Genomic DNA, 25676 nt, shown 5'->3' on the forward strand with positions numbered 1-25676 from the left:
AACTATTCAAGTCCCAGATGCTGAATAATTCTTAAATACTGCATCTGAAATACGTTTCGTTCTGATGAAACAAAACTGAAATATGTTTGAAATAATGCCACAAATGAATGCACATCTCACTGTGCAGTGGCTTGGTCAAAAATGCTTAGTCTTTAGGTCCAAACCAGTACACTAAGGTAAGGGTCACATGAGGAGAAACATGGGCTCTGGAATCTGATCCCTTGTCCTGGTCACTGCTACTGCAAGCCTGTAGCTTGATAGCTGCAGCTTCCTAGGAATATACAGGCACATACTTGATTTCAGTTACCTTATTACATTGCTGTTTGGTATTTTTAGGCTTGTGATCACATCTCAGGTGATTTCAGAGGATGCTCTGTTGCACTTCTGAGGCTCTTTTAACCTCACTTGGGAGATAGGAATCTACTCCAGTCTTGTCTTTGAGCTGCACATCCAGATTTCCAGAAAGTAGGCTGCAGGATGACTACACATGCAGATGGGTTAGTTCAGAAAACCTGCTGGACCTGTCACTTCTGAACATGAGTTTCCAAGCCTTGAATACTTTTCATAGCCATGTTCTGCTTCTGCTGTATAGAAAACATATTTCTATCCCTTTCTGTCTGCTAACTAGATCCAAAGTGAGCATTGCTGTTACTGTTGTGCTGCTGAGGACCTCAGACACAAAACCTGTGAGTCACTGGAGGTTCCTCAGCAAAGTACTCAGTATTCTAAAGTGATTGAGAAAATGTAATTCATTTAATATACAATATCACAGGTTTTTACTGTAATCCCAGCCCACACCAGGTGTCCAGAGAACTACTTGGATCTCACTGCATTAAAAGTCTTGTCTTCACATCATATGTGAACTGAAAACTACATTTTGGGTATATGTCTGGGCACTTGAAGCTTAACATACATGGAACTGCATTGTTATTCTGAAATCAGGTAATCTCTGTGATCTGGTGAAAATAAAGTGTTACGGATTTTTTGTCTCTTTCAGTGTATGTGTGTTTGGGGGCTGGCATGGGTGTGTGAGAGAGGCAGAAAATAAGTTGCAAGTGCCAGGCTTTGAAAAATAAAGGATAATAAAAATATATGTTTAAGAATCACCTTTTTTTTAATTCGTGCTTTTTATATCTGTTGATTTTTAGCCACATTTAATAAATTAGCCACCATTCTGGACAACTAAGTGTAGGTGGCTTTGCAGAGACTTGGACAGAGAGCTCCATTCTAACCTCAACCCTTAAGTGAATCACCCGAATTTCTTACTCCTTTTTCTGCTCTAGTGGCACCCACATACATTTGCTTTATACTTAGAGGAAAACTGTAAAAGCCAGATCTTTTTTATGAGTTGTAACAAAGAAATTTGCTTTTAGTCAAACTACAGTTATGATCTGGATATGGAGGTTAGTGAAGCTGAAGTTAACTTCATCTAATCTGCAGATCTTTGGAGCACAAGTGAACATGAGTGTGATTAGAGTTAAGCCCGTATTGGGAAGCCTTTGCCACATCACCAGAAATACAGTTTAGAAACTATTCCATTTCTCTTATCCAAGCAGGAGTCTGAGGAGTCTTTTTCCAACTCTTTCACCTTTCTGTGATTCAAAACCAACCATACATATTTTCAGTTTGTAAATTTGATTTGCTGTAAAATTGGGTGATGAGTTTGGTTCATAAAAGTCAGAGGAAGAAGGTAGCTTGAGATAGAGGAATTTCATTATCTCTTTGAACACTGAGCTTTGTAACTCCTAAAAAAATTGTTATCACTGTAATATGAGAGCACTGTTGAGAGAAGCCTTAGGTAATATAATATATTCTTGCAGTTATCCAGCTGTATGCAGAAGATGCATACTTGCTAGCATTTATGAAAACCAAAATTGAGAATATTTCCATCCCTGTCCTTTTCTGGCAAAGGAGGGAGTTAGAGTAATGGGATACTTCTAGGGCTGTGTAATTAAGCAGTGCCTTAGCTGATATGCAGTGACTTGTGCCCCCATAAATCAGGTTTCAAATCAGGCTCCATGAAATATTCTGCCACTCGCTTCAGAAAACCACCACGTGGGAAGCTGGAAATGTGTCTGGTCTGTTGCATTTTTGTTTTCATCTTGAAGTTCTTTGGATTTATAAAAAAAGGCATCTGGACTAGACTGATGATGAGAACTGGATTTGAGGATAGCAACCTCTTCCACACTTGGGACAGACAAACAGATGATGGCTGGAGAAATATGACCACTTCTGCTATGTTCACATGTCCCCCAGAAAGTATCTTTATTCATTAACTTTATTTGGCAGGTTGTCCAAAGGTAAATAAGTGTGTCTGGTTTTGCAGTCAAGCCTCTGCTTCTAAATTGCTTTTTGTGCCTGATAATAGTCAGAAGTTTGAGAGTAGAGAAAAGTCTTCAGTTTATATATACAGTGAAATAATAGTACTTTTAGAGTAATAGTGGAATACATATATATATATATCCTTTCTCTAGTTTTACTTTATTACATATTCTTTCAAGAAGAGTTTGTGGTGGGTTTGTTCCATGGTTTGATGTATGAGATTCTTTCAACAGTTTTATCATTTAAGTATTTCAAGCACTAGCATTTTGCTTTTTAGGATGCGTAAAAAGGATAACCTGTTAACAATGAATTCCATAAGATAGATGTTGCAATAGGTAATATTTTATAATTTGGAGTCTTTGTTGATGTACTATCTTCAACCATTTCCACACTATTCATAGGTTGTTATGATTTTGTGTTTTTGCTGTTGAAAGCCATCTATAAGATTTTACAGTATCGGGAAAGGACTGCTAACCATATCATTAAACTTACAGTTGTTTTCAGGTGAAGTTATTTAAACACAGGAATAGTTTGAGTATTTAATATGAGTACATTTTAATGAAACTGTTGAAAGAACAAATTTCACGTGCAGAAAACCACAGAATAATAATAGAATAGTCTTCCACTATACTTGCAAACTCAAATAGTTATTTCCCCTAGGGTCCTTGAACTCAACCTTGATATTATTTAAACAGGACATTGCCAAGGCCACTAACTCTAGCAAGTTGTTTCATAAGCAATAGAACTAATGAAGCAGTTTGTTATTTTTGTTTTCCTTCTTCCTTGCTTTTTCTTTGCCATCCCACATGCTCTTGGTGGCTCAGTCCTGCTGTGTCTCCTGTGCCTTCTTTGGTGCAAATGGCAGCCTGCAGCATGGCTGGTGGAAGGCTGAGGACTGAGAACTAATCTTCTATCTGTGTCTCTTTCAAAATGACTGGAAACTTCCTTTTCTCTTATGAGATTGCTGACTTGGGGTCTTTTGTAATGTCTTTTTCAACCTGAGTAGGAACATAGCTCCACTAGTGTCAAGTGTGACAGTGAAGTGGGTGGATAGATCCCATAGTTACAGGAAAGAGTCCAGAAGTAGGAAGTGGGAAGGACAGCACAGACGCCTAAGGAAAAAAGGGTGAAAATTCTGTGCTCTTCATGGTTGTTGTGTATTTCAGTGGGTTTAATTTTGTAAAGAGGCTCCAAGAGAAGGTACTCTAATAGTTCTGTTTTTTCAGTGTTTTCCTCTGGCTTTGACCATAATTCATTCATTTTATTGGTGATGGCTTTCACAGTCAGGGACAGAGTGACCTCTGAGCTCTGCTCTGTGCACTGGCCAGGAGGAAAATTAACGTCTTGAAGACATTAGAGTTTTGATATTCTGCTTTTGTACACAGTTCCCATATCAAACATACTGAAGCTTGTGAAGCACTCTCTGCTGCTTAATTTGGAATATAAAATATTTCTGAAAACACATGTTAGTCAAATATTTACTTGGAGGCTTAAAAGAAGAAATAAGATGCAATGTTAGATCTTCTGTTTGCCTTTTAAATGTACAGTACTTCATCTTTTCTGTACATAAAATGTGATCAATCACAGCGTACATCATAGAATTGTTGCATGATTTGATTAATTGTAGATCCTTACAGATGCTTAAATGCTTTGCATGAGATACCTTAGTAATAGGTTATTGAATCCCTTCTCTCTTTAAAATTAATTGCCTTTTGTCTTGAGTAAGGTGACTTTGTATTACATGAGATGTTTTCACAAACCAAGATGTCATTCAGCAGTATTACAAATGCTAAAAGTGTGTGATATGAAGGGGATTTCAGAGCAGGGAGTGAAGATAATGTCCTATCTGCAATTAAGTTCATAAAAAAATCTTTTCCTTTTGTGTTACAATTTATTTTTTTTTTGTAGCAGAGCTAAGGAAATATCAACTTGGCCCTGCCCAAGGAAGAGAAGTTGCTGAAACTGCCAATCTCTGAAACTTTTCCGGTTGCCAGAGGTTCAGCCCAGTGACCGTCTGTTGAGGACAGCGTAGTTCAAGGCTAACATCATACATCAATTTAGGGAGCTGGTGGGAAAGCTCAGCATGTAACTCCTTGGTCATAAGGAAAAAAAAAAAAAAAAGACATGCCAAATGGCCTTAATCATATTTCCCCTATGTAGGCACACAAACCCCATTCTTGTGATCCATTTTAGTTTGCAAGCTCATTTGCAATATGGAATTCTGATGCTGCATGGCTTCAAATCTTGTTGCTTATTATCTACTTACCTTACTGTTACCAAAACATGAAATCTCACTGTTGAATCCATTGCTGAACAGATCATCAGGGTACTGTCCAAGAGAAACAGGGTTATTTTTAATTTATTCTGCTGATCAGAAACACACATTTTATGTAACAGACATATTACTAATTCCTAAAGAACTGTCATGTTTGACTGTGACTGACAGACTTTAGGGTCACGGATTTGCTGGAAGTACCAAAAAATGGCCTAGTCAGGCAGTATGTTTCCAGATGCTAAGTTGTATTAGAATGACATTACACATATCATAATATATTGTTGGTAGTGGTTTTGCATAAAGCTACGTTAGTGTATACTCAACCAAGACTTTTCTATCTAATGAAAGGAACAAACTTTATTAGACAATCTTACTCTATGATCCATAACAGGAAAATGTTAGAAAACTTGGACTACACATAAATAAGGTACATGTTTGTAGAAGACAAAAAGAGAATAAAGAGGTCTGTTCCTTATCATGTTTGATAGCACATTACACATAAGCATGAGTTTAACCAGAAATTGGTTCTCATGTTACTGTGGTTTCTCTCAAGCTAAGTGTTTTATACCTTATTTAAGATAATTCAATCATAATCTTTGTCCAGACAGAGAAGACAATTCTAGAGGTACTGATAGTGTTTATTTTCCTGGAGTCCTAAAAGATATCAATGTTTGGGAATGGTTAATAAAAGAATCAACAGATGATACAATGAAACTGCACTATTTGAAGAGAGAAAGAAAATTAAATCTGAGTGTAAATCTTTACAAGCGAAGCATAATTCCTGGTCTGGACATGGGCTGATGGCAAATTTCCACTGAAATATTTTTGGTTTGTGTTTTGCAATGGAAAAAACTAAAACTTTAATTGAAACCAAACCCTTTTGTTTCAGCAATATCTGAAAAAGCCAAATAGAAAGGCTTTTAAAACTGTAACACCTAGTAGGCCTGTGGTTGGGCCCCTGACAAAGGTGGAAGGACACCAGCTCAGGAGTCACCTGAGAGTAAAAAAGTTTAATCTCTTTATATAGTCCTTTAATCTCCAAGTCCTACCCTGTCCTCCTTTCTAGCTCAATAATTACATGTAATTTTTACACAATGAACAGTTCTCATGGGAGACACTGGAGGAATTGGTGTGTTTTAGGGGGGAAAAGCAGAACAAGATTGCTCTCACTTTGCATGTTGTCCAGTAGAGCTGTGAATGGTCCTTCATTCATCCTGTCATAAAACAAAAAGTCATTTTAGACTACTTCATAGGAGCAGAAAATCACTTCCCCACCTCTTCAAGATTGTCATTGATATTCCAAAAGGAGGAGAGGGAAATGCTCAAAAACACCCTGTAGCATCTCAGTCTTGTTCCAAGCACTGCAGCCTTAGGTTTATTCAAACAATGTCTGTCTGATGTGGCGAATGCTGCAAGAGAAACACAGCTACAGGCTCATTAGAAATGACTTAACAGTGGGCTGATTTCTACCCCAAATATATTCTTTCAAAGCTCCCATCAGAGCTGTAGGTGTTCATCTGAGAGCCACTTTGACCTGCAGTATGCTTTGATTTGTTATATGAGTTGTCTACTTCTGTGTACTGCTGTTTTTTCATATTTTCCTCTTCTTCTTCTGGACCTCGACTGATGGTGTAAATAGTAATTTCAGGCATGAGACTTTTTTTTCCCCTGTTGACTATTCACTAATCACTATTTGCTCATCCCTGTGTTTTGTTGGTAGGCCAGATGAATTTCTTTTTAATGACCTTTCTCTTCATGTCAGAATTCTCACCACAAATACACACCACATATGTAACAGTGCACAGAACATGTAATCATTACCCAGTATGTTTGCAAAGTCCTGAGAAACTTCATTTTCAGAATAGCAAAGGCATGTGTTTCTCTGCCATTCCTAGCATTACACATTTTGTGGAGCAAAAACTTAAAGGGACATTCAGATGAAAAGACTTGTTTAACGGATGATTTTGGAGCATCTTGCATCTAAGCTTATAGTTACATCCCCAATGACATAAAATGCCTAGGTATTGACAATATTCAGTACCTAGAATGGGAGTTATTCACATACTTTGTGCATGCTGTATTTAACTGTTGTCTCCCAGCTTTGTGATCCTCCCTGTGCTGTGCACAGCCTGTGACTTGGGCAGATGCTGTGTCTCTGAAAAGAAAGTAGAGGAGTTGGCATGTGTTCATTGTGGTCCATCAAGCAGCTTTTAGGGCCCCAGCACATATGAATCCTTTCTTCCTTCTAGTAAAGGAAGATTATACTCATTTACAAAGTTTTGTTTGGTATTCTGTAGGTCATTTGAATTTCTAAATGTTCCATCTTTAAAAGATGCTGCTTTAAAGTTCTGATGGAAAATAAGGCTGATTAGAAGTTCTTGGCTTAGGTGGCACAGAAGGATCTCATTCTTGTGGTCATTCCTGCCTTCAGGAACTATGAATAAAAAGGAACTGAATTACTAAATAGACATGTCACCTTATTTTGGAGTGAAGTACCTAACCTCAAATGTCAGTTTTGGAGAAGAGAGAGACTAGAAAGAGTTTGGATTGTTTCTGTGTTCTGTAAGGCACTTGCAAATCCTAGTATTAGGGAGTTTCAAATATTTTGTCCCCTGTCTTTCTCCTTGCTTGTTTGGTACCCCAAGCCCCAGTTTTGTCTCTTATGTAAGCACTCCATGCAGCATATTTCCAAAGCTCCTGCTGTAGGTGTTAAGGCTCTTTCCAAAGTTTAGCCAGCTCTGCGTGCTTCTGAGACAGCTGATCTCCAGTCACCACATCAGAGGTGGCTCTTCCTGCCTCTGCACTCAGTGTTGGAGCTCTTGACTGGCTTTCTGCAGCACAGAAAGGTTCACTGAGATGTTGGATGCAGTGGAGACATTCTTTTACATAAATACAGGTGAACAGCATGTGAAATACTGAAATGACATTGTTGCAGAGATTTCAGAAAAATTAATACTAATTTTAAAAATAGTGGGATGTCATAGAATCACAAGATAGAGTGGTTGGGTTGGAAGGAACCTTAAAGATCACATAGTTCCAACCCCTCTGCTACTGTGTTTAGTTCCACTAGACAGTTTACTCAAATCCCTATCAAATCTGGCCCTGAAAACTTCCAGGAATGGAGCATCCACCACTTCTCTGAACAACCTGTTCCAGTGCCTCACCACCCTCACAATGAAGAATTTCTTCCTATCATATAAGTATTCTCTCTTTCAGTTTAAAGCCATTACCCTCTCTCTTCTTAAAATCTGGAAAAATTACAGGTATTTATTTTAGCATCACACCGTATGATTCTGTCTACTCATTCTGAATAAGAGAATATGGATTGGAACAGGAGCTAATAGTGTGCCTTTGTGTGAATGAAGGTCAAATGCAACCCAAGGCTGGACTGGTGGGAGCGTAGCCACCAAGTTGAAGAAAGTGAACACCTCTCCCTGTCTGGTGCTGATAAGGCTGCATCAGGAGTTCAGGAGTCAGTGTTGGGCTCCTCAGTATGAGATAGATATTTATCTACTGGAGCAAGTCCAGTGGGGCTCACCATGACAGTGAGATGGGATAGAGCATGTGCTATATGAGGAAGGGAACTAAGAAGGAGAATCATATTAGTGCCATTCCGACTTAAATTATTACTCTGAGATTCTCTCAAGCCCAATATTTATATTTCATTTTTCTTGATTATTACAAAGGAAAACAGTATACTATGATAATATTATATATTATAATGTTACCATATAGTATTAATATTTATTTTATATATTTGTTGTTTATTATAAGAAATACTGGTTTTATATAGATACACTATATCTATCTAATATATCTATCTATTTAAATATAGATCTATATAATGTATTTTATTTAAATATGTATATAAAACCTTCCATTGCAGGAAGATCTTTCCTCCTTTTGTAAACAGAAGGTAATTTTGTTTGTTCCCTTGCAAAACATGAAATTGAGCTGTATTGCAGGTGCTGGTGGGATGCCAATGGGCTCTTCCTGCAGCACTAGATCTGAAGTTGGGGGCATCTTTGCACCCCAAGAGAAAGAAGGGTTCCAGCTTCCCTGTGCACCTCTCCCTGGCAGGCTGACCACTGGTTGCACTGGGTGGTTCTTTAGCTGCAGCTCTGCCTGGCTGTGTCCTACCAAGAGGATGAGTACCTCACCTACAGTAAGTCCAAGTCTGCACCTGGATTAGGTTTCAGAGGATTTGGCTGTAGTAAATCTTTATTTAAAAATTCAATGCCTATTTCTCCTTTGAATTTGAATAGCTTAAATCCAAAGTAGCTACATCTCCCCTAGTAAAATATTTTTATTCCATTTCCTTATTATTTTCTTCCTTTTTAAAAGTAAAAATAATTGAATCCTGAATGTTTCAATCTGATCTCTACAAATATTGCTTTGGTCTCTAAGTCAATGAACTTTGTGACAACATTCCTTGTAAAGGTTAAAGCCTTTCTGGACAAGTGATTAACAACTGTGATAAGCCCTTCCATGAGACATGAGTTTTGCAGCCTGTTGTGTGGTATCCCTGTCTGAGTCTGTAATTGTCTAAATATAAAGAGATAAAAGGGAAAGGAACTGCCAAACTGCACTGTATAAGGTAAAGCAAGAGAGAAAAGGTTTATAATTTTTCTTCTTCCTCTTACGTTTCTGGCTTGTTCTTATCTTAACCAGAAGATGCTAACATCATTTCCTCTCTATAAATTGGCTTGCACATGATAGAAAAACACAACATGAACTTTCTTTTCTAGCTTAATAGACGTTTGGATAGTTCAGTGTTTGGATACTCAAGAATCCTGATTTAATCTCAGAACTGTTAAAAAGTTATTTTACCAAGCAGTGAGTATGCATATTGCCTCAGTGAGCCTTCTTTTTTAACTAAGCAGCAATATTTAAGAAAAGGAAATTGGGATTTAATTAGAACAACCAATGTTTGCAAAGTGATGATAATAGGAGTTTTTTTGAGCTAGCATGTCTGACTCTTTTGTAGCCTTTCTAGTCCTGTTTGAAGTAGAAGTGTGATTGGCCCATGGGTTTTAACAAAATTGTGACTATTGAAGTAGATTCAAAAAGCAGTTTTTCTCCTTTTCATTAGGAAATGAGTACCAGAAAAAACAATCTTAAAAGCTTTCATGAAGTTTTTAACAGTGATTCAGATTATTAGTGATTCACCTGCTCGTGAAAGATACATGAAACTTTTTTCTGTTGCTCCTATTGTTGTGCCGTCTGGGTAAATCATGTGAAATAAAAGGATAGTGACTGGCAAAAAGTCACATGACTTTGCAAAAGAAAGCAAGAAAATCAGTGAACTGCTGCTGTTTCTTCCTGTTAAGCATTCTCCCAATGCTGAGATTTAGTTATTTTATTTGCAGTCTAGCTATCTAATTAATTGAAAAGGTATGTCCTGCAAACACAGTTTAGAGCTCACACAGGAAGCTGCAAGGATTTCCGACTTTGGAAGTCAAATAGTTAATCACAAATGGGAACTTCAGGCCCACAGGTGGTCACAGAGTGAACATACAACAGATAGGACATCATGTGGGAGGCCATATTAAAAAAATTCCCTGTGCTTCACATGAGTCCTGCCACCAGGTATGCCTGAACAGACCTTTCAGAGACTGCCTGGTGCCACCGTGGATAATTAGAGTTGATTTTGGTGTGAGCATGTCAGGCTCTGGACTGTTTTTGTGTCTGGCTGTGACAGGCTATCAGATGTCTCAGAGAGGCTGTGGCTGGCTGAAGACTTCAGTTTCCCAGGGGCAGTGCAATGATTGCCTGCTCCTGTCAAGAAACACTGTTAATGCAGTTTTGAAAAGCACTGCAGGATGAGCACAAAGATTGTGTGGGTCATGGGTAGCTAGGTAAGTCCTCTGTAAAGCATTGTTCAGTTTAGTCTTTTGCTTTTGTCCTTGCCCAAAGTGTCCAAAGCAGCAGGCAGACCCACAGGAGTCCCAAATGCCATTTTCTATTAAGCAGGAAAGAGCATTGTTTTAAATGCAAGTTTTCTCAAAGCTAGTGTTTGTGCTGGTGCAGGAAGAGAGCAGCCATGGTAGGCATCTTCACTGGAAAGCACCTCCACTTCCAGGGTTAATAGACTCTTTTGTGAGGAGTTGGATAAACCCTGAAAATTTGCAAATTGACAAACTGAACTTAGATTGTCCTTCGAGGACCTAAACGGCAAGTAAAACATAGCTTTGCTAATGGCTCATTTTCTCCGGGACTGCTGCTGGGTGGCATTTATTCCTCACAAAGCCGTCTGTTAGCTTGCTGAGCACAGGAAGCTGATTCCTGCAGGCAGCACCCGAAATCAGCCAGCTTGAGCCTTGGTCTGGTGCAACTGCAGTGGGCTGCCCTGAGGCTACACAGGATTTGCAGCGTGGCAGGTGCAGAGGGACCAGATCCTTATTGCAGCAGCTGCCATGGCCAGCAGGCAACAGTCTGAGCAAAGGTACTTCCTAAGGTTCTTCTTCCTGGAAAAAAAAAGAGATTTGCCAAAATAGATTTAAACCTGGTGTGTCCCCCATTGATTCCTGTCAAACGGAGACATATGGGAACTTTGCCATGCAGCACTTAGGTGTAAATTCATCCCATTGTCACCACATGGCCAAGACTTGAGGTTTTAAGAACCATCAAAAGTAATATCTGAGCTTTCTTTTCTAAGGAAAAAACCCTAATCAGATTAGAAGGTAGTATGTAATGTAAATGGTTATCTGGGAAGTATGTTAATGCTAGAATAGTTTATAGGAATCTGGTATAACTCCTATTTACAAAGTAACTTTACAAAAATAGTGGTGACCTTTTGGAAATTCATTCATGTATTTATTAAACAATTGAACTTGGTTCCTAAGAGAAATATCACTGCAGACCAGCAACACTGTGGTATTGGCCTGAAAGGCAAATATACAGATGTACAGTGCAATTGTGGGGAAGTGATTTGTTGTGCTATCAGGCTTCAATTTCATTTAATTTGACTACTCCATGTACCTGTGAAGTATCACTGCAGCAGTACAACTGCAAATTAGACTAACCAGGGGACTTAAGGGACCTGGTCAGGTTTGTCACTCAGATTTCCTGGCTGTCAGCCCTAAAATTCAACAATTTGACAGCACATTAAGCCTGAAAAAAGTCTAGATTCAACAGCAGAATATTTTGCATTGCAAGTAGTGCCATTGCGTGCATTAAGCTCAATTCTGCAAGAGTAAACCCCAAGAAACTAGGGAAATAGCTGGGATCAGTGTTGACACTGAACTGTGCGTTTATAGCAGCAAGCTGCATTTTAGCTCATTATATTCAAGCGAACTCCAGTACATCTCCACGAGTGGTTATGTGAGCATAATAGCTTGAGTTGACTGCCTGTTGCACTTGCAGTCTCTTTTAAAATATAGACATAGCCATGGTCTTGCAACCATGTGTACATCTATGAAATTATTAATGATTTTTTGCTTCTTAGGAGAGTTGTGTTGAGAGGACTTGAAAAATATTTGGAAATGGGAATTAATCAATATTGACAGAAACTGTATAATAATCCTTTATTTTAGACTGAGAGTATAGCCAATTTGAACCAGTATCAATTCCCCCAGTAAAAGCCCTCTCAGCATGTAGAGCCCTGCCTATTAAAAAATCCTCCCCTTAAATAAAGAGTTGGTTTTTCACATACCCGATCATGCCAAGTAATCATACTTGATTATCCGTAAAAATTCTTACTCAGCTCTTTTAGTCAAATGGTCCTCTCTGGAAATGGGAGCTCTGTGGTGAAATTGATAGAGTTTGGATTCTAGTAGATGCATTTTACCAATGCTGAGTCTTCGATGAACACTCACTCCTAAGGATGTACAAAAACCTGAGTTTGAAAACTTGCAGGCAGAATTCTCAGTTCCAGTAAATCACACATTTTGTGACAGGGTGGGATAGTTGGAGATTATACACACTTCCTCCCAAGTTGTGTTTAATAGTGAAGATCAATCTATTTAATAATTTAGGGATTAAATAGTAGCATTATAAGAAGAGAAGAAAGCATAAGGAGGAAACCATCCCATCATACAGCATTTTGACAGGATTAAAGGCTTAGAGCAAAAGGAGGAAATAAATGTGCTGAAAAATAGAGAAATACATGCTTGGTTAGTTCAGTGGGTTCTGTGTATATCAAGCTTTGGGCAGCAATGCAGAGGTGGGATCTTCACCCTTTTGTTACTTGTGGCAGTATTAAGTTTTCATTTGGATTCATTGACTAACTGGGACTTTCCTAGGAGAGCACTGTCCAGTGAATGAAATTCTCAGCCAGCTGACTACCTGTCATTTCTTCAGTGCTGTCTCAGCTTCATCTCTTCTGTTTGTGTGTTACTACCAGATGTGGACTGCTGGGCTTGCCTGTTGCCCAGTGTCATTTCACACATCTGGGAATGCTGTGGTTTGGAGAATGACAAGTCGCGTTTTTTTCTTCCAGTTTCGCCTGGTGGTAAAAACAGCACTGAAGCTGCTGCTGGTGTTTGTGGAGTACACAGAATCCAATGCACCACTTTTGATCCAGGCAGTATCTACAGTGGATGAAAAGAGAGGTGAGTAGCCTTGCCAGGGATCTGCAACATCCCAGCACCACTGAGATCAAGGTAGGATTGCATCACTGCTTTCAGTGGTTCTAGAGTTGCTTTCATTGATGCCTGCTTTGTCCAACATACCCTTCATTTCTTAAAAGCATTTTTAAAGTATTCATGTAACCTAAGGTTGTTTGAAGAATTAATTATAATGGGAAAGTGAAGAGTGAAAATTGAGGAACTCAATTGCCTCCTGGGGTGCCAGAGTCATTGCCCTTTCCCTGCACCCACATGCTGAGTAAACTCCCTCCTGAATCTTCCAACCTCAGAGGCTCCTTTGGGGAAGACCACTTTTCCACTTCCTTCTGAGAAGAGGCAGTCTGATTTAGAAGAGAAAATGATATCTAATCAGTGTAATCCCTTTGAAGAGAAAGACGAGGTCAGTAATAGTACAGGCTTTAGAGTAAAAGCAAAACCATCTGTTGTTACATTAAAATAAAGCCCTTGAGCAGATATTATACTATGAAAGCTGTTACCCTTCAGGCTCATGAAAAATGCTTGAATATGTATACTGTATTTTTTACAAATAAATAGAACAAAAGTGGTTCTTTCTTGTTCTTCCCACAAAGCCATCACTAAGCTTCTGGGGCATTTTTTCTTGATGTAAAACATTCTTTTGCCTCAAGGAGAGTTTTTGAGGTTAGGAAATCCATTGTTGTGGTCTCAAACATGGAGGTTGAAAGCAAGGTTCCCTCTGTGTAGTAACTCCCTCCATACTGAACATGTCTGAGAGACTTGATACGGTAAAAGTGAAACAAGAAAATGTTGGGGGCTGGGGAGAAAGGTGGTGCCAGAAATAGGAAAAAGGAGACAGATTTTGCTTTCAGTTATCAGAATTGGTTGAAAAAACCCAAATTATCTTTTATAGCAGGGAAGCAGGCAGGGGCAATTCAAAACAGTGAATTCTGCAGGTTGGCTTTCTGTTTTAAATTAAAGCCAGTAGACCTTACAATGCCATAAGCATAAATATGATTATAATATTCATGTACCTGTGAGCACTGTGACTCATTTTTTCAGTCATGCTTAGTATTTCATCAGCTTTCTGAACTCACTGGTATTCTCAATGAGCTCAAAATGCACTGTATCTATTAACATGCTAGTAAAGTCATTAAAGAAAAAGGAGAAAGGAGGACCCTAAACAAAGTATTCCCTTCTGTATCTGTAGAACAGCCTTAGGCCGTCATTTGCATGCCTCTAAGTAATAACACAAGTAACAGCACAAGGCTTGAAAAAAGTGATGCATGTAGTCAGATGAGCATATGATAAGACCATAAGGAGAGGTTTTACAGGAATTCTCATACCTATGCTTTGGTGGATTATTTAATGAACTCCTGCAAATACCTTAGCCCAAATACCCAGTTTTTCCTTCTTCCTGTATTTTAAAATTATTTTTATTAAGCACTTGTATTTAGCTCCTTAAGAGATTTTTTTTCCTGGTTTTATATTTAGCTCCCATTTTAGGTCATCAACATAATAGAGTCACAGAATCATTTTAGATGGAAAAGACTTTTAATACCTTTGAGTCATACCATTAACACAGCACTGTCAAGTTCATCACTAAACCATGTCCCTCAGTGCTACATCTGCATGTCTTTTAAATACCTCTGGAGATGGTGACTCCACCACTTCCCTGGGCAGCCTGTTCCAAAACCTGACAACCCTTTTGGTGAAAAAAAAAATTCTTCCTAATATCCAATCTAACTCATCCTGTCACTTGTTAACTGAGAAGAGAGGATGACCTCCACCTGGCTACAACATCATTTCAGGAATTGTAGAGAGAAGTAAGGTTCCCCTGAGCCTCCTTTCCTCCAGGCAAAAGAACCCCAGCTCCTGCAGCCACTCCTCATAAGGCTTGTGCTCCAGACTCTTCACCAGCTTCATTGCCTTTCTCTGGACATGCTCCAGCACCTCAGTGTCCTTCTTGCAGTGAGGGGCCCAAAACTAAACACAGGATTCAGGATGAGACCTCACCAGTGCCAAGTACAAAGAGGCAATCACTTCCCTAGTGGTGCTAGCCACACTATTCCTGATACAGGCTAGGATGCCATTGGTCTTCTTTGCCACTTGGGCACACAGCTGGCTCATGTTCAGCCACTGTTGACCACCACTCTCAGGTCGTTTTCTGGCAGGCAGCTTTCCAGCCACTGTGCCCCCAGCACTGCACAGGGCTGTTGTGACCCAAGTACCAGGACCTTCTTGATCTTCATATAATTGGCCTCATCCCATTGATCCTCCCTGTCCAGATCCCTCTGTAGTGATTTGTTGCCCTTCAGCAGATCAACACTCCCATCTAACTTGGTGTCACCTGCAAACTCACTGAGGATGCCCTCAGTCACCTCATCCAGATCATTGATAACAATTTTAAACAGGAGTGGCCCCGGCACTGAGGACCTGGGGAACCCTAAGAGAGATCATCTGCCAGCTGAACTGAACTGCAGGCACTACCTCTCTCTGAGCAAGCCACCCAGTCAGTTTTCTACCCAGCGAACAGTGCACCCACGCAAGCCATGAGCAGCCAGTTTCTCCAGAAGAATGCTGTGGGAAACAGTGTCAAAACTCTTCTCTTTTAGATGTGGATGTGCTATGTTTTAATTTTTAATTTTAAATTAGTGGCTTATAAATGAGAAGTACCTGCCTTTAATGACTGATGAAACAAAACAGAAAGAGAGAAAAAAGTAATAAGCCTTTTCTTGAACCATTGTCATAAATCTTGCAGGTATGTAATTAAGTTCAGCACTGCTTTGATAAAAGTTCAATGTTTCATGTACATACGAGGTGATGAGATATGACATAATTCTTCAACATGTGTACCACACATGATTATCTTACAGAACCCCATATTAACTCAGCCTGGTTTCAAAGCAATCCCATCTGTGGTTTCTATGTGTGAATAATACATCCATATGCAAACTGAAGTACAGAGATCCAAAGAAGTACTGGCTTTACTCTGAGGTACAAGCAGACCATAAATGAAGAACTGCATGACCTCGTCATGTGGGAATTAGCTTCTACTTGCACTTCCATTTAGCTCCTCCCTTCTCCCAGGCTTTCTTGTTTCAGAACTCCAGAGGAATTTGATCTTTTTTCAGTTTAAGCATACTGAACTGCAAGGGCTCTGGGAAGTGGAGTGGGCATTGTACTCTGCTGTCTAGGGCTTCTTTAGGACAGAGATTAAAGCCAAATGGTCCTCATTATCAGTTCTTTGCTTTTCCTGAAATTTCATCCATAGTTAGATTCCACTATATTAACGCACATACTGTAGGTATGATGGAAAGATGTATGTTCATTCATATATAAATAGCCAGAAGTACAAGATGTCAAGGTCTTTCCAAAAGTATCACTACCTTTCCAGCCTATAGCTGCTGGAGACAGGCACTCTCTAAACTGGTGGCAGTTCTCATGCAAGGTTCTGCCTTTGTGCAAGATGCTTCATGCTTTATACAAACTGTGCAGATGTTTTGTAGCTGTGGTGTCAAGGTTTTGTGTATGACATAAACAAAAGTATTAAAAGAAACATATAAAAACATTTAAAGATGAAACTGAGGAAAGACTGGGACTTGAAACAATGGGCAATGCTATTCAGCAAACAGAATGTATTAATTCAATATCGGCTTGATTGTTGCCACCTCATTCTTCTTTGTCTATATACCATTCATGGTTACTCCTAACACTGCAAGTAGCATCAGAGTTGAAGCTACAGCCTCCCTATCAAAATAGCTGTGATTGATAAAGAGCTCTTCCAAGTGATGTCTCTAAAGGGCAGTCGAGCAGTTCTCATTTTACCCATTAGGAGGCAGGAGAACACACAAAACTCAATATCTGGTGTTTCACTTCACTGAGCCTATTTCATCACTCCCATTGATTTTGCCACAAGTGCTGCATGAAAGTCATAACCTTATCAAAACATCCCCCTCTGCTCCCAGGATGCTATGTCATCATTCTTCTACATCATCATTCTGCTTTGTCATCATTTTTCTGCAACAGGATCTGGTGAAGGAGGAAATTCACTTATTCCCTAACTAAGAGGAGGCAGTACTGTCAATGACTTTGGCAGAGATACTCCAGTGTACCAGATGAAACCTTTCTTTTCAAATGCAATTTTCCTCATTATGATCTCAATCTGAACAGGTCTCTTTTCACTTTAACCATACTGGACTGCACAGGCTCTGGAAGGGGGTGCTCTGAAAGGGGGACCTGAGCTGGATCTGCATATGTTCCATGCTGTATGGATCATAGCTTGGAAACTGTAGATTCTCATTATATATATATGCAAGAATATTAACCCAAGGACAGCAAAGCAGTAAGCTCATGGTGCAACTTCCACAGCAGAACTGCCTTATCCTGGGTGAGTAGTAGATGGCCTTACAGCTATTTCCATATTCACTTCTTGCCTGTTCAGATTGAGATCATAATGGGGGAAATAGCATTTGAAAGAAAGGTTCGACTTGGAACAAATTGGAATAGCTCTGTCAAAGTCATTGATAGTACTGCTTCCTCTTGACTGTATTTAGGGAATAGATGAAGAATTTGGAATTTAAGCCTAGATTTTGGAAGTTTAGTAGCAGCATCATAAAGAAAGCCCTTGAAAGACAGATGAACTATAACAGGGCTGCCTTACTAGTAAGTGTGACTGATCAACAAGTTTTTTTTAAATGACATTCTGAAATAAAACAACAGTGTAGCTAGAAGAAAATTCTATATCATCCTTGTAGGAAAACAGCAAGGTGACCATGAAATTATTATTTTATGATAATGAAGAATTATTGAGACTTTCAGGGAAAAAAACCAATCACATGGATGCTACCTAAAAAAACCCAAGGATTGTTCCAATAAGAGTAGAACCTGCCTGCAATAACCAAGGACTCTCACTGAATAATTTAGTGGATTAAATAATTATGGTTTTATGTTCCTATCAACTCACTGTTTTTCCAAATGGTATCATTGTGAGTCAGATTTGCATGCTTTCCCCATTTTGTTTCTCTTTCCTATTTCCTTCCATTTTTCATTTTTTCACTGAAAACCACAGGAAAACATTTTTGTAGTGAGAATATCATTCCTGCTGATCATATATCATTTGCAAGCTGTGTGAATTTGTTCCACATGACTTTTAAACATATACTGTAAAAAATGTCTGGTAATACAGAGAATCTGGTAAAGAAAGAGGTGTCTAGTGTATTTTCATTACAGGCATGTATTTGAATTAGTATTTAATTAGTAATGGGTATAGATACATCTGGAGAGCTGAGAATGAATCCCCCTCTTCCTTTGATTTTGCTTAAGATAAAAAAAGCCCTGACTCAGTAGTAAAGATCAGAGACTGTCTGAGGGGGAAGAAAAAAAAGGAGAAATACTGCTGCCTGCACATTCACTTTTAGACAGAGTTTTCACACAGTGCACTGCCATTGCCCTAAAAATGCAGATCCTTGGTTAGCAGAGATTTTATGTCTGTGTAGCAGGGTACATACATGATATCATCTTTGATAAGCAAGGGCTGTTACAGGGTAATTCAGAGTCACCTTGGGGTGACTGCTCAGTCAGCGACAGGTGGCTGTGATGGCACATTTGCATTTTGCTGCCTGGTTATACTCAAACTCTCATCATGTGTATAGTGTTCAGGGGATGTGAACTGTTGGAATACTGTCTCTGTTTCCCTCTGAAATTGAAAGATTGTCACAGTTACGTTTGTGTAGTTGGATTGAGTATATCTTTAGGCTAAGGTTAGCTCTCTGCTTAGCCCTTTAACTTTACTCCAAACAAAACACTGAATTGCAGTCTTTTGTTATTTATTTCAGTTTTCCTAGATAAAATTCGGTAAATACAGCCATCTTGCCATTCAGCCAAGTGAGACAGGACAGTTTTACAAGGTACCTTCCACACAAGAGGCTGAGTCTGGGTGGTGTGTTGCTTGTCAGATGTTTTTAGCACAATAACTCACTAAACCATTAGGGTTTTAGGTATCAGAGAAATATGCAAATTCAAATCAACATGTAAATCAAGCAAGTAATTAAAAGCACAAATGTTGACCTTTCTTAGTGGAAAATGAGAGAATCATATTTGAAAGTTCTGTAGGTAGGTTTCCTATTAAAGTATTTTGAGAAGGAGCCACAGCAAAAATCTTTTCCCCTCATTGATCATTTCTTTTTTCCAAGACACATAGCCTGTAATTTGAGAAAACTTTCTCTGCCACAATGTTTTATTAACCTGCCTTACCTTAATGCAGCACAACTCGGCAATAGCACCAGAAATAGGAGCAGCAGGCACACTGAAAGCATATGTCGGTCTCTGCTGAAGATTTATTCACACAAAGCCTGTGATAGGCTGGGTAAAATTCCTGTCACCTGATTTTTAGAATTTCAGTGTCAGTCATACTGTGCTAACAAAGCTTCCTTTGTCATCAAGGGAGAGAAGTTGGTACCTTTGGAGAGTCCACCTGCCATATTTTATATCCCTGCAATAGGCTGGACTGTAGTTTTCACTGTCTACATTAATTTTGCTCTCAGGAGAGCAGGAGAGACTGTAGACAAAGCTGGATCTTTCTGCTTGAACTTTCACCTGGCCACATACTCCAACTTGTGCTACTTCTTGGATGACTGTTGTTGCTGTGGCTTTCCATTTTGACCACTATAACCAATAGTTTCTTCTTTTCCTCCAGGAGCCAAGCCATGGTCCAACATCATGGAGATACTGGAGGAGAAGGATGGAGTTGATACAGAACTACTGGTTTATGCAATGACTTTGGTTAACAAGGTTTGTTTACTTTGTTAGCATGGCTGGTGCAGATAATATTCGTGTTTCCAATTGTATGATGAACTTCCCTGTTGAGAGCATATAACAGCAGAGACCTGTCCCAGAGATGTTGCAGGACAAGCTGTAATCGATCTGTACACTCCTGTTACTTGTGCTGCAGCCACCCAGAGGCAGCAGCCAGGAGCAGAATTGTTATTTTGGTGGATGTTGTGTGGAATTGTGGTCTGACATGGCTCCTCTCCCAGCGCTGACAATGCAGTGCTAAAGGAAAACGTGACAAACTAACTCAGCAGACTATTCAAGGAAAGCAGGAAAGCAAATGCTGGTGTAAAGATCACATGCTCACAAAGGCTTGTGCTGTGCACAGTTTTCTAATTCATATAGTTTAAATAGTTTTTTTTACTGCGATACAAATATGATGAATTTAGCAGGTCTGAGTGGTAGTAAGAGTGCTTCTGCTTTAAAAAAGTAAGGTTTTTTCTTATTTTTTCTTCTTCCCTTATATTTTCTGGTGACTGGATTTACAAATCATAGTTTTGCAGTAAAGGTAAATATTTTCTGAAATACTGACTTATGCTATTGGGAAGGACAAAATGGAAAGTCCTTGAAATTTAGAAATTTATTAGTGTAAATTCCTTAAAAATCAGCATCTAGTCATAGACAAATTGAAGGGGTGTACTAAAATTGAAGATAATTTTTTTTAAAGAGCACAGAAGGCCAGCATACTCTTGGCAAACAAAATAACTGTGTGGTTTATGGTTGTACTTAATAGGGCAGAGTATTAGGAAATATTATTATTACTTATTATATCCACTTGAAGATGCTGAGTTTGTTCGTGGAGGTAATACACCAAGCTGCCAGCTTATTGGGCTACACGATTAGAATTGTGGGTTGCTTTTTTGTTAGGTTTTTGTTTGTGTTTTTTTAGTAAAATTATTTCTTAATGGCAGATATTTTCCAGCAAATATGCCTGAGGGGGACTAACCTCTCCTGGTGACATTACTGATCTTACTGTACTTATGCTTGGACTCACCCTTGCTCCTGCTTCCACAGTAGTAGTTTCCTCTTGAGTTTAAAAGACCACCTTACCTTACTGCTGTACTCTTTCTGAAAAGCCCCACCAGTTAGATATGCTTCTGTCTGTAGCTGTTGTTAAAGCCAAGGTGACTAGTCATTAATGTCTCTGCTTTACACCTTTTGTGTACTGATTCCTCTTTCTGAGATAGTTCTCTTCATCATTTGCACACTTTGTAACCTACCTGGTGTTGGACTTCCTCAAAGATCTTCCCTGCTGACGCTTTTATTGTCCTGCAGTTGATCCCTTTAGTCTGAGTTTTTCAGTACATTTAAAACTATTTTTAGGAGGAGGTAGTTCTTTGAAAACATGCAAAAAGAAAAAGCATGTCACAGTCAAAGAAGCAAGGCAGTTATGAAGATCAAGGAAGAGAGGAATCCCACAAATCCACACCTATAATTATGATTTGGCTTATGGGCAGCTTTATGATGTTTTTAATGGGATGTTTTTCATGATTATAGAGAAAACAGCAAGCAGCATGTAACAGTTGTAATTTTTTCCCCCACAGAGAATACAAAGAAGGCTCAGATGGTTTAAGCTTCTCTAGACAAGGAAATGTCAAAGTTTTCAGTGCGGGCAGAGTCCTCATGAAGGATTTGTCTTAAGGAAGCATGCTTGTACTCATTTTTCTTTCTCCATGTATCCATTTACAGACTGTTTTCCTTCCTGCTCCAAAGCAGAAAACATATCTGCCCAGACATAAGAATTGCTCCAGCCCTTTTATCCTCTCCCTGTCTTTTGTTGATGCTTAGCCAATTTAGTTATTACAATATTTTATTAACCTTCTCCTAATTTGTGAGGATTTAGGCATTAATGAATCTCCTAGATGAGAGTGATCCCAGTGTAGTTACTTCTGGTTATGCATTGTTCCACTATAACCTTTGTTATTTTCCTTGGAGTAGTTAGAAATTCAATTTGATAAGCTTTAGGCTCTGGAAGTGGATTTGTGAGTGTAATGACAAACCGTGCAAAGAAAATATATTTTATTTCTATACTTGGGAGTTCAATTGCCCAGTTCTGGTTAACAATTGGATTTACACTGCTGTGTTATTTAAAATTATAATAACCAATAAAAGGCTGCTGACAGCAGCAGTTGCCAGTAAATACTACCTTATGCTGCTATTTCCAGTCTACAGCTTGCCTTACTTTGGATTTTAAAAGAGCTATACTTGAAGATGGGTGATCTGCATAGCAATATTAAGATAATTTCTTGTTATTTTTGGAAGTAAATGCTCAGAAGATCTGACTACTCCTCTACTGTTTTGCAGATAAAACATCACACCCTACTGTACATGAAGGCATTGTCCATGTCTTTCATTTGCATCTGAAAGCCTCATAGTTGAACACTTTTCTATTTCATAGTTGAACACTTTTCTATTATAATATTTCTGCATCCCAGTTAAAGTTGAATGTTAAGTCTGAGAACTTCATTTGCTGAATCGTTAGATTTTTACTCAATGCTAGGTGTCAGTTTAGAAAGGAACAAAATAAATGTGGTATCTGTTTTCAGCACTGTTTAGGACGTTTGAGTTTCATAGTCTTCAGTGGGTTCTACACAGAGGCTTAAATGCTATACTGGAAAGAGATAAATTCTTAATTAAAGTATGAATATATAACCTTAACAGTTAATTGATCTTTGTGCTAAGAATTCCTGTTGTGGTGGATTTCACCAATAATCCTATAATGACTGAAGAAGAAAATATTGCTGTGTTGTGTTTAGTTAGGAAAAAAATATTAAATTAAAATGCACGTTGTTGATGCACATATTTTAGTTTCTTGCGTCACAAGAAAGAGGTGCTTTAACATGACAGCTATGCCAGCTGCCCATTTCTCTCTCATTAGTCATGTAATCCAGACCCATTTTTCTGCATGTAAAGCTTCTTGGTGTAGGGAGACAGCACAGAGGGGCTGCTGTTTTCTGCATTGAGCTGCTCAGAGCCACCTTGGAAAAGATGGGCTTCAGGGAAACAGCATTCACAGAGCACAGTTCATCCCATCCCAGGCATGAGAAGATGTAACTCTCCTTGGAGAGGGCCTGGGGTTTGCATCTCTTTCCCTTGCTCTTTCTCTCCTCTGCTGGGAATATAGATAAATTACTTAGCTAATTGAATGGGAGAGAGGAAAACACTTCAGAGTAAACTTCTCTCTGGTGAGCTAATCCAGAAAAATTGTGCTGCTTCCAGCGTATGCTCTCAGGTATTCTGCAGCAACAGCTCTGCATAAACTGGTTCATGTGGCGAGGGATGTGTTGTTGCCCTGCAGGCAGGTGGCATGGTGTGCTCAGTAGATTGTGCTCAACATTAAACTAGTTTTTCTACGTCATGCATAAGGAGCAGAAAAAATCAGCACAAACTGACTAGAAATCAGTAGCAAGCTGGAATAGGAATTAAGGAGTCAGTATACCTTTATTAAGACTAATTTGAAAGGGAGGAGAGGATTCACTATCTCTTGATAGAAACAAACATGTACTCAGGGAAGATGACTGCTGCTGCAGGTGTGGAGGGCAAGTAGGCACATGGTGCAGGGTATTTCCTGCTATCCTAATATCACACAGCTGTGCATTGGACTTTTTAAGGCTAAACTTACAGGAATCAGTAGGAACTGAGGTTTACTCTTTCTAGCTTAATGTTTCAGATTTTTTTCTCCGTCATTGCTTTTATCTCCGTGTTTGATGGTTTTATATTCTCTGTTCTTTAAGTCTGTACGTGAATGCAGCCAGAAAGAACCCAACTGTGTATTTTAAAGACCTGCATTTTCCATACTTCCTTGTATAAAATAACAACATTGATTTGTTTTGCCAATTACTCATTTTTCTACACAGTGCAGATTTGTTTGTTAAAAGCTGTGCCACTTGTTTTTTATTTTCTATCAGTGTCTCTAATCCCACATCATGGGTTTTACTTTATTGAAATCATGCATAGCACCACTTGCCACCCGCTTTTAAAATCCTTTGTTTAATTCTTTTCAAAACAAGCAGATTTAAATGTTTTTCCTTTGATTCTTAGACGCTGTCAGGATTGCCAGATCAAGACTCTTTCTACGATGTGGTGGACTGTCTGGAAGAGCTAGGCATTGAAGCTATTTCACAGAGACACTTGAACAAGAAAGGAACAGACTTGGACTTAGTTGAGCAATTTAACATTTATGAGGTAACATAACATGCCCTGTTTTATGCATCTTACAGCTTGTGCAAACTTCAAAGCTGAGAGGAGGGGGGAATGTAACCTAGGTGAAATTTGGTTATCTCTCCTATTTTAAAAGAAAAACATCTGGTTGCTGTAAGTATTATACACATTTTATATGTGACCTGCTGTGGCACATAGCTGCCTTTAATGCAAAGGCATTTCATATTAAAGCTGGGGCATAGTCCAAGGCAAACCATCCCATTTACTAGCCACCTTTTCTACAACTGCTAGTTACACATGCTGAAGCAAGTGGAAGTTCTTCCCATGTGCAAAAGTATTCAGCTTGTCAGAAAAGTTCAGCTGAGCTCAACTTCACAAATACCACTTGCTCTGCAACGGAATATCCAGCAAGTCCATGTTTAAGAGTTTACACTGGACCAGATCCTATGCAGCAATGGAGTAATGAGTGACTCCACATTTACCACCTAAGTATAAAATAACTACTTCTGAAGCATTTATATGTAGGGGTAGGATATCCAGTTTCTTAATAATTAGCATTTTTTCAGACTTTGGGAAGTGTTGGAGCTAGGAGGTTTAGGCTGATGTTGTAATGTAAATGTGAATTAGTGTTCTAATGTGACAAAATTAAATTACTTCATCTCTGCCAAAGTCCAGCGAAGGATTTGATAGATTCGATTCTCCATTTTCTCCATCAGTTCTACTCCCATGCCACTTCACTGACTGTCAGAGTTAAATTTTATATGCTGCAATTTATAAGAAGAACAAGCAAATGAGAAGGCTCAATAATGTTCTTTCTTTTTCTATCATCAGAGGCGTCATCTTATAAAGCCCTTTTTAAAATATAGTAATTAATCTTAAAAGGATGGATTTTTTTTTTTTTTTGTGCATGCTACACCTACTGAAAGACTTAATTGCAGAATCGGCACTTGACTTAGTTGGGTGCCAGCTTTTTCTTGATGACCAAATTAAATTTAAACACATCTATGCAGGTTCTTCCTTTTTTCTACCGATCCTGTTTCTTTACCTGAAAATCTGCTTTTACTCAGAGAAATAGATTTTACACCCCAAACAGAGATATCTCACTTCCCCCTTCATTTTTTTAAAAAAACTTCTGGTAAGAATTACCAGAGTAACAAAACTAATAGAAACAAGAAGATAAGCATTCTTGTGATGACACACATCACCCTTTCTGTACCTCTGCCTATTTGAGTGGATCTTTCTCATACAGTGATTATTTAAATGTTAGGCTGCGTTTCAGATGAGAGCCACCAGTCACTATGTTGTTTCTGCCAGGGATACCTTTCCTCATGTGCCATGAGAAAACACTTTGTTTCTATTAGAGGTACTTCACATTGGCACATCGCAGTGTGCAGCAGTTTGGCGTGGTACCCATGCTTTAGTCCTCTGCTTTTTCCAGCACACTCTAGATGGTAACTTCCACTTAATCACTACAAATTTCATGTCTAAACATGAGGACCTGTCAATGCATGGAGTTTTTTCCTGTTGACTTCACTAAAACCAAG

The 25676-nt window shown here is 38.8% G+C and overlaps 1 protein-coding gene across 8 annotated transcripts in view; it reads left to right on the forward strand.

Annotated features, from left to right (window-relative positions):
- The window catches only part of FHOD3 (formin homology 2 domain containing 3), a 366964-nt gene that overhangs the window by 230386 nt on the left and 110902 nt on the right, over nt 1–25676 (forward strand). For all 8 annotated transcript variants that reach the window (XM_088171487.1, XM_088171498.1, XM_088171447.1 and 5 more), the window contains exons 7-9: nt 13038–13149; nt 19838–19932; nt 24013–24156. In XM_088171487.1, the coding sequence (XP_088027613.1) occupies nt 13038–13149; nt 19838–19932; nt 24013–24156 (351 nt within the window). The remainder of the gene's footprint in view (nt 1–13037; nt 13150–19837; nt 19933–24012; nt 24157–25676) is intronic.

This window comes from Sturnus vulgaris, chromosome 1, assembly GCF_052056855.1.
Source record: "Sturnus vulgaris isolate bStuVul1 chromosome 1, bStuVul1.hap1, whole genome shotgun sequence".
Lineage (NCBI taxonomy): Eukaryota > Metazoa > Chordata > Aves > Passeriformes > Sturnidae > Sturnus > Sturnus vulgaris.